The sequence below is a fragment of the Xenopus tropicalis genome, chromosome 7, assembly GCF_000004195.4.
Source record: "Xenopus tropicalis strain Nigerian chromosome 7, UCB_Xtro_10.0, whole genome shotgun sequence".
Taxonomy (NCBI): Eukaryota; Metazoa; Chordata; class Amphibia; order Anura; family Pipidae; genus Xenopus; species Xenopus tropicalis.
Genome location: NC_030683.2, coordinates 26,362,143 through 26,375,342, shown reverse-complemented (window position 1 = coordinate 26,375,342; position 13,200 = coordinate 26,362,143). Strand labels below are relative to the sequence as shown.

The following is a 13,200-nucleotide window of genomic DNA, read 5'->3' as shown; positions in this document are numbered from 1 at the left end:
ATTCTTTAAAATTGCTGACAATATTCTTTTTAACACTTTTGCAATTTACATTTATTTTAATTCTTGACATTTGATAATATCAGCAGTGTAAGAATTGCTAATATTAGGAAATCTAAAAAAAAAATGTAAATTGTAACATTTCTCATATATTTAGGCTATATATTCCCTTTAATTGGGGAAGCCAATGAGATAAAGAATTCAGGGAATACGCTTCCTAGCAATTTTACAGTGTATTACATTATAAAAAGTAAAAAATATATTATATACAGGTATAGGACCCGTTATCTAGAATGCTCGGGACCTGGGGTTTTCCAGATAAGGGTTCTTTCAGTAATTCAGATCTCCTACCCTAAGGGGCACATTTACTATGGGTCGGATCCGAGTCCGAATGGAAAAAATTCGGATTGGAAACGAACGTTTTGCGACTTTTTCGTATTTTTTGCGATTTTTTTCGGCGCCTTTACGACTTTTCGGAAACTATCGCGACTTTTTCGTTACCAATACGATTTGAGCGAAAAAACGCGAGTTTTTCGTAGCCATTCCGAAAGTTGCGATTTTTTCGTAGCGTTAAAACTTGCGCGAAAAGTTGCGCTTTTTTCATAGCGTTAAAACTTAAAAGGCGCGACATTTTGCGCAAGTTTTAACACTACGAAAAAAATCGCAACTTTTTGCGCAAGTTTTAACGCTACGAAAAAATCTCAACTTTCGGAATGGCTACGAAAAACTTGCGTTTTTCCGCAAAAATCGTATTGATAACGAAAAAGTCGCAATAAATTTTTCTGAAAAAATCGCAAAATACCGATCATTACGAAAAAAACGCAATCGGACGCATTCGGCCCGTTCGTGAGTAAGTAAATGGGCCCCTAAGTCTTAATAAAATTATTTAAAAAGTAATTAAACCCAATAGGATTGTTTTGCCCCCAATAAGGATTAATTATATCTTAGTTGGGATCAAGTACAGGTACTGTTTTATTATTACAGAGAAAAGGGAATCATTTAACCATTAAATAAACCCAATAGGGCTGTTCTGCCCCCAATAAGGGGTAATTATATCTTAGTTGGGATCAAGTACAGGTACTGTTTTATTATTACAGAGAAAAGGGGATCATTTAACCATTAAATAAACCCAATAGGGCTGTTCTGCCCCCAATAAGGGGTAATTATATCTTAGTTGGGATCAAGTACAAGGTACTGTTTTATTATTACAGAGAAAAAGGAAATCATTTTTAAAAATGTGAATTATTTGATTACAATGGAGTCTATGGGAGACAGGCTTTCTGTAATTTGGAACTTTCTGGATAATGGGTTTCCGGATAAGGGGTCCGATACCTGTATATGTATATAGAAATCTACCCAACATGAACAGATATTAAGGGGCAGATTTATCAACATTCCAATTCAACTTTTTACCGCAATTGACATTTTTTTCGTAGTAAAAATTCTAATTCATGTTTCTGAAACCCGAATTTCCGAGATTTATTTAGCACAAAGACCTTGAATATAAAAAATTGCCATCTAAAAGCTGCCAAGTTCGTGCAGAAGTCAATGGGAGTTGCAATAGCAGTATTCTCTATAAAGAAACACCCTCCTTATCACTAAGGCCCCTATTCTGGGTTGCCAGGGATCTACCTACTGTATGTACAACCAGGAAACTAACCCACTGACCTCCTGTTGGAGCTTTGGGCTGCTCAACTACCCTGACTGGCACTAAGTGGGTTCTGACCCACTCCTATAACACAAGCTGGCTAATTCTAATTAAGAACTAAGAGAGGATTCCCTTGAGGTCTCATCCTCTATGCAGGTAAACAATTGGTTCTCTCCCTGTAGCTCCCAAAAATCACAGGAAGTACAGGTATAGGATTCCTTATCCGGAAACCCATTATTCAGAAAGCTCCGAATTACGGAAAGCCTGTCTCCCATAGACTCCATTTTAATCAGATAATTCAGAATTTTAAAACTAATTTCCTTTTTCTCTGTAGAAATAAAACTAAGATATAATTAATCCTTATTGGATGTAAAACAATCCTATTGGGTTTAATTAATGTTTTATTGATTTTTTTAGTAGACTTAAGGTATGGAAACGTATTGAAAACGAAAATTTAGCAACTTTTTCGTCGCCGTCGCAATTTTTCGTATTTGTCACAACTTTTTCGTCACCGCCGCAACTTTATCGTATTTTCCGTGACTATTTCGCCGCCGTCGAAATTTTTTCGTATTGAGCGATAGTAAACTGAGGAAAAACCAATCCGATTTTTTCGCGACGGTAACGAAAAATCGGATTGCGGAAAATATACGAAAAAGTTGCGATGGTGACGAAAACATTGCGGGACATACGAAAAAGTCGTAACGGCATCAAAAAAGTCGCAAAAATACCGATCATTACGAAAAAAACGCATTCGGACGCCTTCAGACCGTTCGTGGATTAGTAAATCTCCCCCTAAGGGTTAGGCTTTTATGTGATAACGTTTTTTAAATTTGAGTTCTTAAATAAACAAAGACATATTCAAGAGTTTCTAATTTTCAAGTTTTTTGGAATCAGAAAAAAAATTAAAAATTCAAGTCGGCCTCCATAGGGGAAAATGATGAAAAATGAGCATTCCTTTATAGCAATTTTTTACTGAATTTATACAGAAATGAAACATGGGCCGTAATTGAGCTTTTCAGCCCTGTCCAATGAATTTTCGCTAAACATAGCGCATAACTGACTGCTTTGTGCAAGTAAAATTGGCTGAATTAATACTCAGCTTCTTTAGTAGTAGAAGTGAAACTAATTTCTGTTGTTTTCCAAACTAAATTGAGCATGGGCTTTACAGCGACTGATCGTTTTCTGCTAAATTTGGGGTAATCCATTTAACAGGTTTAAGCATTACAGATGAAGTTTCACACAGTATTTCTGAAGTTCAATAATCTTCCAGTCAACTAAATATATTAAAAATCCACTTGTCCTGTTTAATTATAGCGGCTGCAGAATTCTACTAAAAAGTGTTTTAGAGAAGCTTAAGGAGTTCTATTTAACGCCAGACCATAACACGGCTAGTAATTTCCCTGAGAGCTAAGCATTATGCACTTTGAAATGGTTCTCCTACCGGATACCTGCTTAACATGTAATAAATGGATTGCAAAAGTCAATATATACATCGCAGGGTTAATTTAAATGCAAAGTGACTTTTCAGATGGCTAAAGCCGTTCTAATGGTTCGTCCTTATTTGGTTTTGGTTAAATAGCAGCGTTTCGCATTGGAAGAGTAAACACATTATTCATTTCAAATGCAGGCAAGAGGGCCCATTGATGCAGGAAATGATTACGCTTTCAAATCAGCGTCTTCATCAGGAAACTCAGTTGTTTTGTCCTGGCAAAAAGCACCTAGAAGGCTGGTTTCACGAGTAAAAGCACTCCTAATGACATCTCACGCAGACAGTCGGCCCCGGAGGGGTTGAGAGCGAGAAGTTCATTGCCTTTTATAGAGTGCACGTTGAATAAATAACAGGGAATTAAACAAGGCAATGAAAGCTGCCCATTACATAGTAATATTTAACTCTTAAGTGGCATATAAAGGGTTCCCACCTGTCCGATTTTCACCTGGACAGCCTGGTTTTTGGAAGGGCTGTCCTGGTTAAATCTGCCTGTCCAGAATTCCACATTATAAAAGCCAGGCAGGGCTCTGATGTAAGTAACATAGTAACATAGTAAGTTGGGTTGAAAAAAGACATACGTCCATCACATTCAACAATAATGCCTATATATAACCTGCCTAACTGCTAGTTGATCCAGAGGAAGGCAAAAACCCCATCTGAAGCCTCTCTAATTTGCCGCAGAGGGGACTCACAAGATGGCAATCGGACCAGTCCCTGGATCAACTTGTACTAAGAGCTATCTCCCAAAAGTGACACAGCAATCAGCCAATCACTGATTGCTACATCATAGCACCCTTTGATGTCATCACCCCACCTCTGAAATGGCACTGCTCCTCCTTCGATATCACATCATTGCCCGCCCTGCTTACACAGATATATCTGCCTGCCAATACCTTAGGTTTTGTTTCCAGGTAGTGATGAGGCCGTTTCACTTCACCGTAAAATTTGCAAATCTTTCGAAAGAAAAATTAGCGAAACAGCAAACAATTTTTGGTTGCACGGCTAATTTTTCGGCGGGTAATTTTTTCGCCCATTTCGTGAAAAAATCCACCAATGGCGAAACGCGAATCTGCCCCTGTGTGTATCCCACATAGAGTATTATACACTGAAGACCGCATTTCAATTTGCAATTAGTATTTTGTAGTACTAATGGGGCTAGGACGTAACAAAGCCTAATGGAATGCTCATAGAAGACCATTAAATTCTTACCCTGGAGCCTGTCCATCCTAGAAGAGCGTAAGAATATTGTTCATATGGAGTAATAACCAAGTCCAGACGGACAGCCTTCCACTTTCTTCCCTCACATCCACAGGGATCGATTATATCACCAATGGCCGTTTGTTGCGTCGGAAGTTTAAGAATAAGAAAGGCTTTTTGAAAATGATCAAGGGCATCCACGTGTTTACTGGGAAGTTTGGTTTCAACAAATGTCGATTCAATGATATCAGAGAAAAGAAGCAGTCCCTTGAAATAATAAAGGGAAACGTTAATATAAAACCTGCCTTCTGATTAGTACATAATTATTTAACAATATTAAAAACATTTATTTTTTATCTGTATGAAGAGCACTTCATCAAATATACCCTGCTCTATTAAATGCCAGCTAAAGCCCAACCAAAAACTATTCATACAAGACCTAGAAGTGTAGCAGTACAATTATGGGGTCCGTTATCTGGAAACCCTTTATCCAGAAAGTTCCTGGGAAGGGAATCACAGAAATCCCATAGACTTCATTTTAATCAAATAATTTCAACTTTTAAAAATTATTTCCTTCTTCTCTGTAATAATAAAATGATCCCAACTAAGTAATTAATCCTTATTGAAAGTTAATTAAATTAAAGTGACCTTGTGTGAACAAAGACATATACAGTACATGTTCCCCTAATTGAATTCTTGGGTAAATTGGTTTGGTAATACTTGAGTAATGGCAGGCAGGTCAAACCCCACCAAAACACTGCAAACTCAAGGCCATGTTAATTGGCAATAGGTGAGTAACTAAGCTTGACTTAATTCATTTCTCTAATTAAGGTGGGCAAATTTGTTCTGTGAATAGGGGAGAGAAGAGATATTCATTTTAACCATGGTTATTTTTTAATGGATAAGTCGATAGCATCCCCATACAATGTCAAAATAAATTTGTCCTTCCCTTAACCAAGACCCGAACATAATTATTTCAATATAAAATGCAATATATGCGTGTAAAAATGCGGAACATGAAGCTAGAGAACTATTCATATGAAAAAAGGAAAAATTACAAAGATATAACAATCAAACACATTTTTACCTGATTTTTCAGTACAGATATTGTATTGTGTAAAATATTTTTTTCCTTTCCTTTCCTTGGACAAGTAATTATAATGTCCACATCATGGCCATTTTTTTTGCCCCTGTTTATAAAAAATAAAGTGTTGTTAAGGATTTTAAATGGTAACTAATGTCCAACTAAGAGCAAGATGCTGCATTTGTTTTTATTTGCTACAAATTAAAAATATATGTACTTGCACAGTGTGTACACTCGGGTCCTTTTGGTTACAGGGTATGTACACTTGGGTCCCTTAGGTTACAGGGTATGTACACTCGGGTCCCTTAGGTTACAGGGTATGTACACTCGGGTCCCTTAGGTTACAGGGTATGTACACTCGGGTCCCTTAGGTTACAGGGTATGTACACTCGGGTCCCTTAGGTTACAGGGTATGTACACTCGGGTCCCTTAGGTTACAGGGTATGTACACTCGGGTCCCTTAGGTTACAGGGTATGTACACTCGGGTCCCTTAGGTTACAGGGTATGTACACTCGGGTCCCTTAGGTTACAGGGTATGTACGCTCGGGTCCCTTAGGTTACAGGGTATGTACACTCGGGTCCCTTAGGTTACAGGGTATGTACACTCGGGTCCTTTTGGTTACAGGGTATGTACACTCGGGTCCCTTAGGTTACAGGGTATGTACACTCGGGTCCTTTTGGTTACAGGGTATGTACACTCGGGTCCCTTAGGTTACAGGGTATGTACACTCGGGTCCTTTTGGTTACAGGGTATGCACACTCGGGTCCCTTAGGTTACAGGGTATGTACACTCGGGTCCCTTAGGTTACAGGGTATGTACACTCGGGTCCCTTAGGTTACAGGGTATGTACACTCGGGTCCCTTAGGTTACAGGGTATGTACACTCGGGTCCCTTAGGTTACAGGGTATGTACACTCGGGTCCCTTAGGTTACAGGGTATGTACACTCGGGTCCTTTTGGTTACAGGGTATGTACACTCGGGTCCCTTAGGTTACAGGGTATGTACACTCGGTTCCCTTAGGTTACAGGGTATGTACACTCGGGTCCCTTAGGTTACAGGGTATGTACGCTCGGGTCCCTTAGGTTACAGGGTATGTACGCTCGGGTCCCTTAGGTTACAGGGTATGTACACTCGGGTCCCTTAGGTTACAGGGTATGTACACTCGGGTCCCTTAGGTTACAGGGTATGTACGCTCGGGTCCCTTAGGTTACAGGGTATGTACACTCGGGTCCTTTTGGTTACAGGGTATGTACACTCGGGTCCCTTAGGTTACAGGGTATGTACACTCGGGTCCTTTTGGTTACAGGGTATGTACACTCGGGTCCCTTAGGTTACAGGCTATGTACACTCGGGTCCCTTAGGTTACAGGGTATGTACACTCGGGTCCCTTAGGTTACAGGGTATGTACACTCGGGTCCCTTAGGTTACAGGGTATGTACACTCGGGTCCCTTAGGTTACAGGGTATGTACACTCGGGTCCCTTAGGTTACAGGGTATGTACACTCGGGTCCCTTAGGTTACAGGCTATGTACACTCGGGTCCCTTAGGTTACAGGGTATGTACACTCGGGTCCCTTAGGCTACAGGCTATGTACACTCGGGTCCCTTAGGCTACAGGGTATGTACGCTCGGGTCCCTTAGGTTACAGGGTATGTACACTCGGGTCCCTTAGGCTACAGGGTATGTACGCTCGGGTCCCTTAGGTTACAGGGTATGTACACTCGGGTCCCTTAGGTTACAGGCTATGTACACTCGGGTCCCTTAGGTTACAGGGTATGTACACTCGGGTCCCTTAGGTTACAGGGTATGTACACTCGGGTCCCTTTGGTTACAGGGTATGTACACTCGGGTCCTTTTGGTTACAGGGTATGTACACTCGGGTCCCTTAGGTTACAGGCTATGTACACTCGGGTCCCTTAGGTTACAGGGTATGTACACTCGGGTCCCTTAGGTTACAGGGTATGTACACTCGGGTCCCTTAGGTTACAGGGTATGTACACTCGGGTCCCTTAGGTTACAGGGTATGTACACTCGGGTCCCTTAGGCTACAGGGTATGTACACTCGGGTCCCTTAGGTTACAGGGTATGTACACTCGGGTCCCTTAGGTTACAGGGTATGTACACTCGGGTCCCTTAGGTTACAGGGTATGTACGCTCGGGTCCCTTAGTTTACAGGGTATGTACACTCGGGTCCCTTAGGCTACAGGGTATGTACACTCGGGTCCCTTAGGCTACAGGGTATGTACGCTCGGGTCCCTTAGGCTACAGGGTATGTACGCTCGGGTCCCTTAGTTTACAGGGTATGTACACTCGGGTCCCTTAGGCTACAGGGTATGTACACTCGGGTCCCTTAGGCTACAGGGTATGTACACTCGGGTCCCTTAGGCTACAGGGTATGTACACTTGGGTCCCTTAGGCTACAGGGTATGTACACTCGGGTCCCTTAGGCTACAGGGTATGTACACTTGGGTCCCTTAGGCTACAAGGTATGTACACTCGGGGAAAGAACAACTATTTGGATATTCTAAACTTGGATGTATAGAAGATCCAAGTAGAAATCATGGGCATGTCAAGAATATCATTGCAAACTGTATTTTTAAGGTTTGCTTTAAATAGAACCAGAGGCCCTAGACTTAGAAATAGGAGCAAGCCCCAGACCATTATCCACCTCTACCAATATTTACAGTTGACGTTATGCATTGAGGCAGGTAGTGCTCTCCTGGCATCTCCCAAACCCAGACATTTCTGTCAGACAGCCAGATGTAGACTATGTTTCTACCGCTACAGAGTTCAGCGGAGGTGACCCTTACACCACTTCAACCATTGCTTGTGCATTGACTTTGATTCCAGAGACAGTCTGGATCTCGGCAGTGATCGTTTAAATGGAGGACGTGTCATTTAGATGTAGTGTCTGTATACTTCTGCCCAAAAATGTGTCCAAATATGTTGGCTTTATACTGTGTGTGTATATATAGAGCTCAACTGTCTGCACTGCAGCAAATGACTAATGGGTGCAAGCTCAAAAGCAAATCCTTATACAGAAAGGAAAAGCACCCATATAATTTACTGTGATTTATGTAACGTGTATACACACACACACTATTAGAATTAATATCGGTACCACTGATGCCAATGAAAATATAACAGAACTGCAACAAGTGGTGTAAGAATACAACACAGTCAAACGATTAAATAAAGTAATGTCTATAAATAAGATGTGGAGGCAGATTTACCAACACACGGATTTTAATCAGTGATGTAACTACTCCAGCCTGCAAAAAAATCTTCAAAGGGACCTGCCTTGTACCCCCCTGCCTGTTCATATACAAATCCCTGCCCACTCTCCTACCTGAGAGCTGGCATGGAGCAGAGATTTACATGCAGAATGGAGTAAGTAGACCCTGTAGTCCAGGCTCCCCATCCCACAGACCCCCTCCCCTGCGACCACAGGGTCTGCTTTCTCAAGTGTTAACGCTACTGATTTTAGTGGTTTAACTAATTTGCACAAAAAACACAAATTTCAAGTCATTTATTTAAAGATCTGAATTGAAAAAAGCACAAATGAATTCAAATACAGAACAAAAATCAAAAAGACCATGAAAACCACACTTTTTGTAGCTTCAGTGTCGGACTGGCCCACCAGGATACCAGGAAAACTCCTGCTGGGCCCAGGGGTCAGTGGGCCCTCCTGCTCCTGACCATTTGGCCTGCTTCATGCTCATTCCCTATTTCTGAATGGGAACAAAGAGGAGAAATAGATGGAAAGATAGATGCTAGCATGGAAATAAAAGAGACTAGGACAATAAAGGGGTTGGGCGAGGAAAGAAGGAAAAATAGTCCGGAGAGTGGGTACTATAGTCTAAGGTTTTCTGGTGGGCCCCTGACACAGACACTGTGTAGCTTTTGGGGCAAATTCACTAAAGGGCGATAAAACAAGCACTATTTATAGCATGTGTTAAAAATTGCATTGCTTCTTATTCTTTGTGACAATGCTCAATTCACTAAAATGACAGGCGTCATAATTAAGACGCAATGGGCCTGATTCACCAAAGGGCGATAAAACGTGCGCTATTCTTATTGTGCGCTAAAATTTTTACCGCTGCTTAATTTTGGCGATTTTTCGCACGATTCACTATAAGCATACTCGCGCTTTTTTACGCGCGATATTGCAAGCGTTATTTAACTCGCGAAAGACTATTTCAATGCGGTATTTGCCTGTACATGCGCTAAATTACGCGAATAATCGCCGAATATGAATGGTAGCATAGAAATAGTGTATAAAAATTGTCGAAGCATATAAATGGTGTATATAAATATTAGCCACATATAAATAGTAGATGCTTATAAATAGTAGCCACTAGTGATGAGCAAATGTGTTCTGGTTTCTTTAGTGAAAAATTAGCAAATCTTTCGAAAGATCCCCGAAACGGCAAAAATGTTGTGCGGGCAAAAAAATTGTTGCTGTGACTATTATTTTTTGACACTTGTATCAATTTGTGGATGTGCGGTGAATTTTTGCGTGGCAAATTTTTTCATGCGTTTTGCCATTGGCGGATTGTTTTGCGAAACGCATGAAAAAATCCGCCGCAAAAAAATTCAACGCACGTCCAAAAATTCGCTGCGAATCCATGCCTGGCGAAACATTTCATCACTTGTAGCCAAATATAAATAGTTGCGCAAATGAACGCACGCCATGTTAGCCATACACGCCAATACTTGCGGAAAATTACTGTATTAAAAATGAACATTTCGCTGCAAACTGGCGGCTGCGTCACTCTAGGGGAAACACAGACTTGAATAAATAACACTGTAAGTCCATATTTTATTGCAAAAAATCATTTACTGTACTTTTGTATAATTTTTCGCCTGCCTGTAGTAGGTGTTAATTTTCGTATAGCCGAATGCGATATTTAGCACGCAAGTTATAGTGAATCATGCGATCGTATTCTTTTCAGCGCGGAAATTAACGCAAAACGGTAAAACTAGTGCGAGAAATACCCCATGCGAAAATGGCGATTTTTCGCACGCGATAATACTATGGTGAATCGCGCGCAAGTTATTTTGCGTTTTTTAACGCGAAAAAGCGTGCGATAATTTTTATCGCCCTTTAGTGAATCGGGCCCAATGTTCTTTGCGTTATTTAACTCACAATGAGCGTTTTTCTTGCATTATTTCACACCACGTGCGTCATTTCACGATGCACGCGATATATTTCGGCGCGTGCCATATTAGCGCATGATTTTACGCATGTAACCATTACTTTCGGAAAACTGCTGTTCTGAAAATGCCCATTTCCCTGCAAACTGGTGGCTGCATCACTCTAGGGCCAACACATACTTGAATAAATCTCACTGCAAAGTCCATATTGTGTTGCCAAAAGCTCACGAACCGCAATTTTCTTTAAGTATCGCCTGCCCCAAGTAGGGGTTAATCTTCGCACAGACTAATGCGATATTTAGTGTGTTTAATGCTTCATACGTGTTTGTGAATCATGGGTTAGTATTATTTCTATTCGCTAATTAACGCGATGCAAGTGCATTTTTTTGTGCATGCAATATGCGTCTTAACGCATGTGAAATGTCTTTGATGAATTCGGACTTAATTATTGCATGCTTTTTTCCGTTAAAAATGCGATAACTAAGTCCCGATTCATCAAAGACATTTTGCATGCGTTAAGACGCATATTGCATGCACAAAAAAATGCACTCGCGTCGCGTTAATTTGTGAATTTTTTACCGCAAAAAAGCATGGGATAAGTGTTATCAACCTTTAGTGAATCTGCCCCTTTAGGTTTTCATACAAATCTTTGTGGACTTACAAACAAAAAAAGAACCTGAAAACCTCTAAAACCACAAATTAAATAAAGATAACTTCCTTTGACTTCTACATGACTCGTCGAGCTTGGCGTATTTTTACATCTATGTTTTTTTGTGGTTTTGACACATAACAAATGGCGAAAAATTCACGTTTTTTTACATGAAAAAATGAGTTTTAACACAAAAAACATGAAATGTGAAAAAAATAGACAATATACTATAATTAAGTGCCAGTTACAATGGAATGTACTAAATATATGCTTCTAGCGATCATGAGATACACAACATCTGGGGGTTTTTATTGTTGTTGATCATTTGCATCTCATCTGATTCTGTGCTTGTAGTGTGGGATTCACATCTCTCTGTATTACATACATGCTGGGGATGAGGAATACACATGTGTTATCCGAGCAGAGAACATTGCTAAGGAGACCCTGGGCCCCGCCATCTGTGTATTTGTGTACCAAGGCTGCCTGAAATTGAAAAGCTGACAAAACAGGAGAATATATTAGCACATTCCAAATCATACAGATTAACTGAAAATTATTAGAGTTGATTGTGATTCTCAATTTTACTCCCACACAGTTTGGGCTCCTTGAATCAAATCTATGTCATGTCAAACAGCCACAACTATTATTGATGGTGACTCAGAAAGCACAAAAGATTCCGGCAATCTAATAAAAACTTGTTGTGCGGATAATATATATTAGTATTAGTGCAAATCATCATCAACAAACGGGGGCCGCAGGAAACAACCTGTCACATGATAAGAGACATTTATCAATGGTGTATTAAATTCATATGCTAACTCTATGTATTAAGTAAAGGGGAAAAAAGCATGGGATTTATTATCTGGAAACCTGTTATGCAGAATGCTTTGAAGTATATGTCCTCGGTGTCATATATAAAGGACAATGAAACCTGGAATCATTACAGAGAAATTAATTTTACTCTATTGCTCATGCACAAAGTCTGCCCATAGCAGTAATCCATAGCAGCCAATATTTTTGATTGGTTGCTATGGGTTATTGCTCCTGGCCAAACTTTGTGCCTTATACATAACCCCCTAAATGTGCTCTAGGGACATGTGTGGATGGCAATTAAAATGGCAGTGTGGCCCCATGTTAGTTTTGTCCCCATACTGCTGCTCCTTTTAGAAAGAAAAGCTTCAAAACAATTACCTTGACGGGGGGGGGGGGGCGCCTCACCTATCCGCACCCCATTAAACCTAGATTTCTTTGTTCTTTTAACGAACAATCATTTATTTTAGGAGGATTTGTTTTTGTTTCTAGCAGGGCCTTGTAATAGATGTTAACTGAATTCATGTTTTTTGCCAGCAATAAAAATTGTCATGAATCTGTGCTAGAATTTAAACTATGTGTTACTGTTAAAAAAGAACTGTGGTCAATTGGTCCATTATTTACCCATTCTCAACCAATGAGATTGGAGCCCTGTCTATCTAAAGAGCTGTCTGTAGCAAAGTGGAAACAAGGTATGGCTATTGAAGAGCCTGCCTTCCTCATCAGCCAGTGACATGGGAGCTCTTCCATTGTCTATACAAAAAGTTGTCCAGGTACCATGTTTACAAGAAACTGGCAACATTTATCAAGGAAGGAGCTTCTTTGTAGGAAAATGTATCTGCTACTTCAATGCTAAATGCACCTTAACTGTGGTCAAGTGGTCCATTATTTACCCCTTCTCTTCCATTTCAACCAATGAGATTGGAGCCCTGTCTATCTAAAGAGGTGTCTGTAGCAAAGTGGAAACAAGGTATGGCTATTGCAGAGCTTGCCTTCCTCATCAGCCTGTGACATGGGAGCCCTTCCCTTGTCTATACAAAAAGTTGTCCAGGTACCATGTTTACAAGAAACTGGCAACATTTATCATGGAAAGGAGCTTCTTTGTAGGAAAATGTATCTGCTATTTCAATGCTAAACGCACCTTAACTGTAATGTAATGTTGCCTTCC

The 13,200-nt window shown here is 40.4% G+C and overlaps 1 protein-coding gene across 1 annotated transcript in view; it reads right to left on the bottom strand.

Annotated features, from left to right (window-relative positions):
• The window catches only part of dntt (DNA nucleotidylexotransferase), a 200,448-nt gene that overhangs the window by 51,868 nt on the left and 135,380 nt on the right, over positions 1-13,200 (bottom strand). Inside the window, exons 8-9 of the mRNA XM_031906788.1 lie at positions 5,419-5,521; positions 4,344-4,598 (exon numbers count right to left, since the gene is read on the bottom strand). Of these exons, the coding sequence (XP_031762648.1) occupies positions 4,344-4,598; positions 5,419-5,521 (358 nt within the window). The remainder of the gene's footprint in view (positions 1-4,343; positions 4,599-5,418; positions 5,522-13,200) is intronic.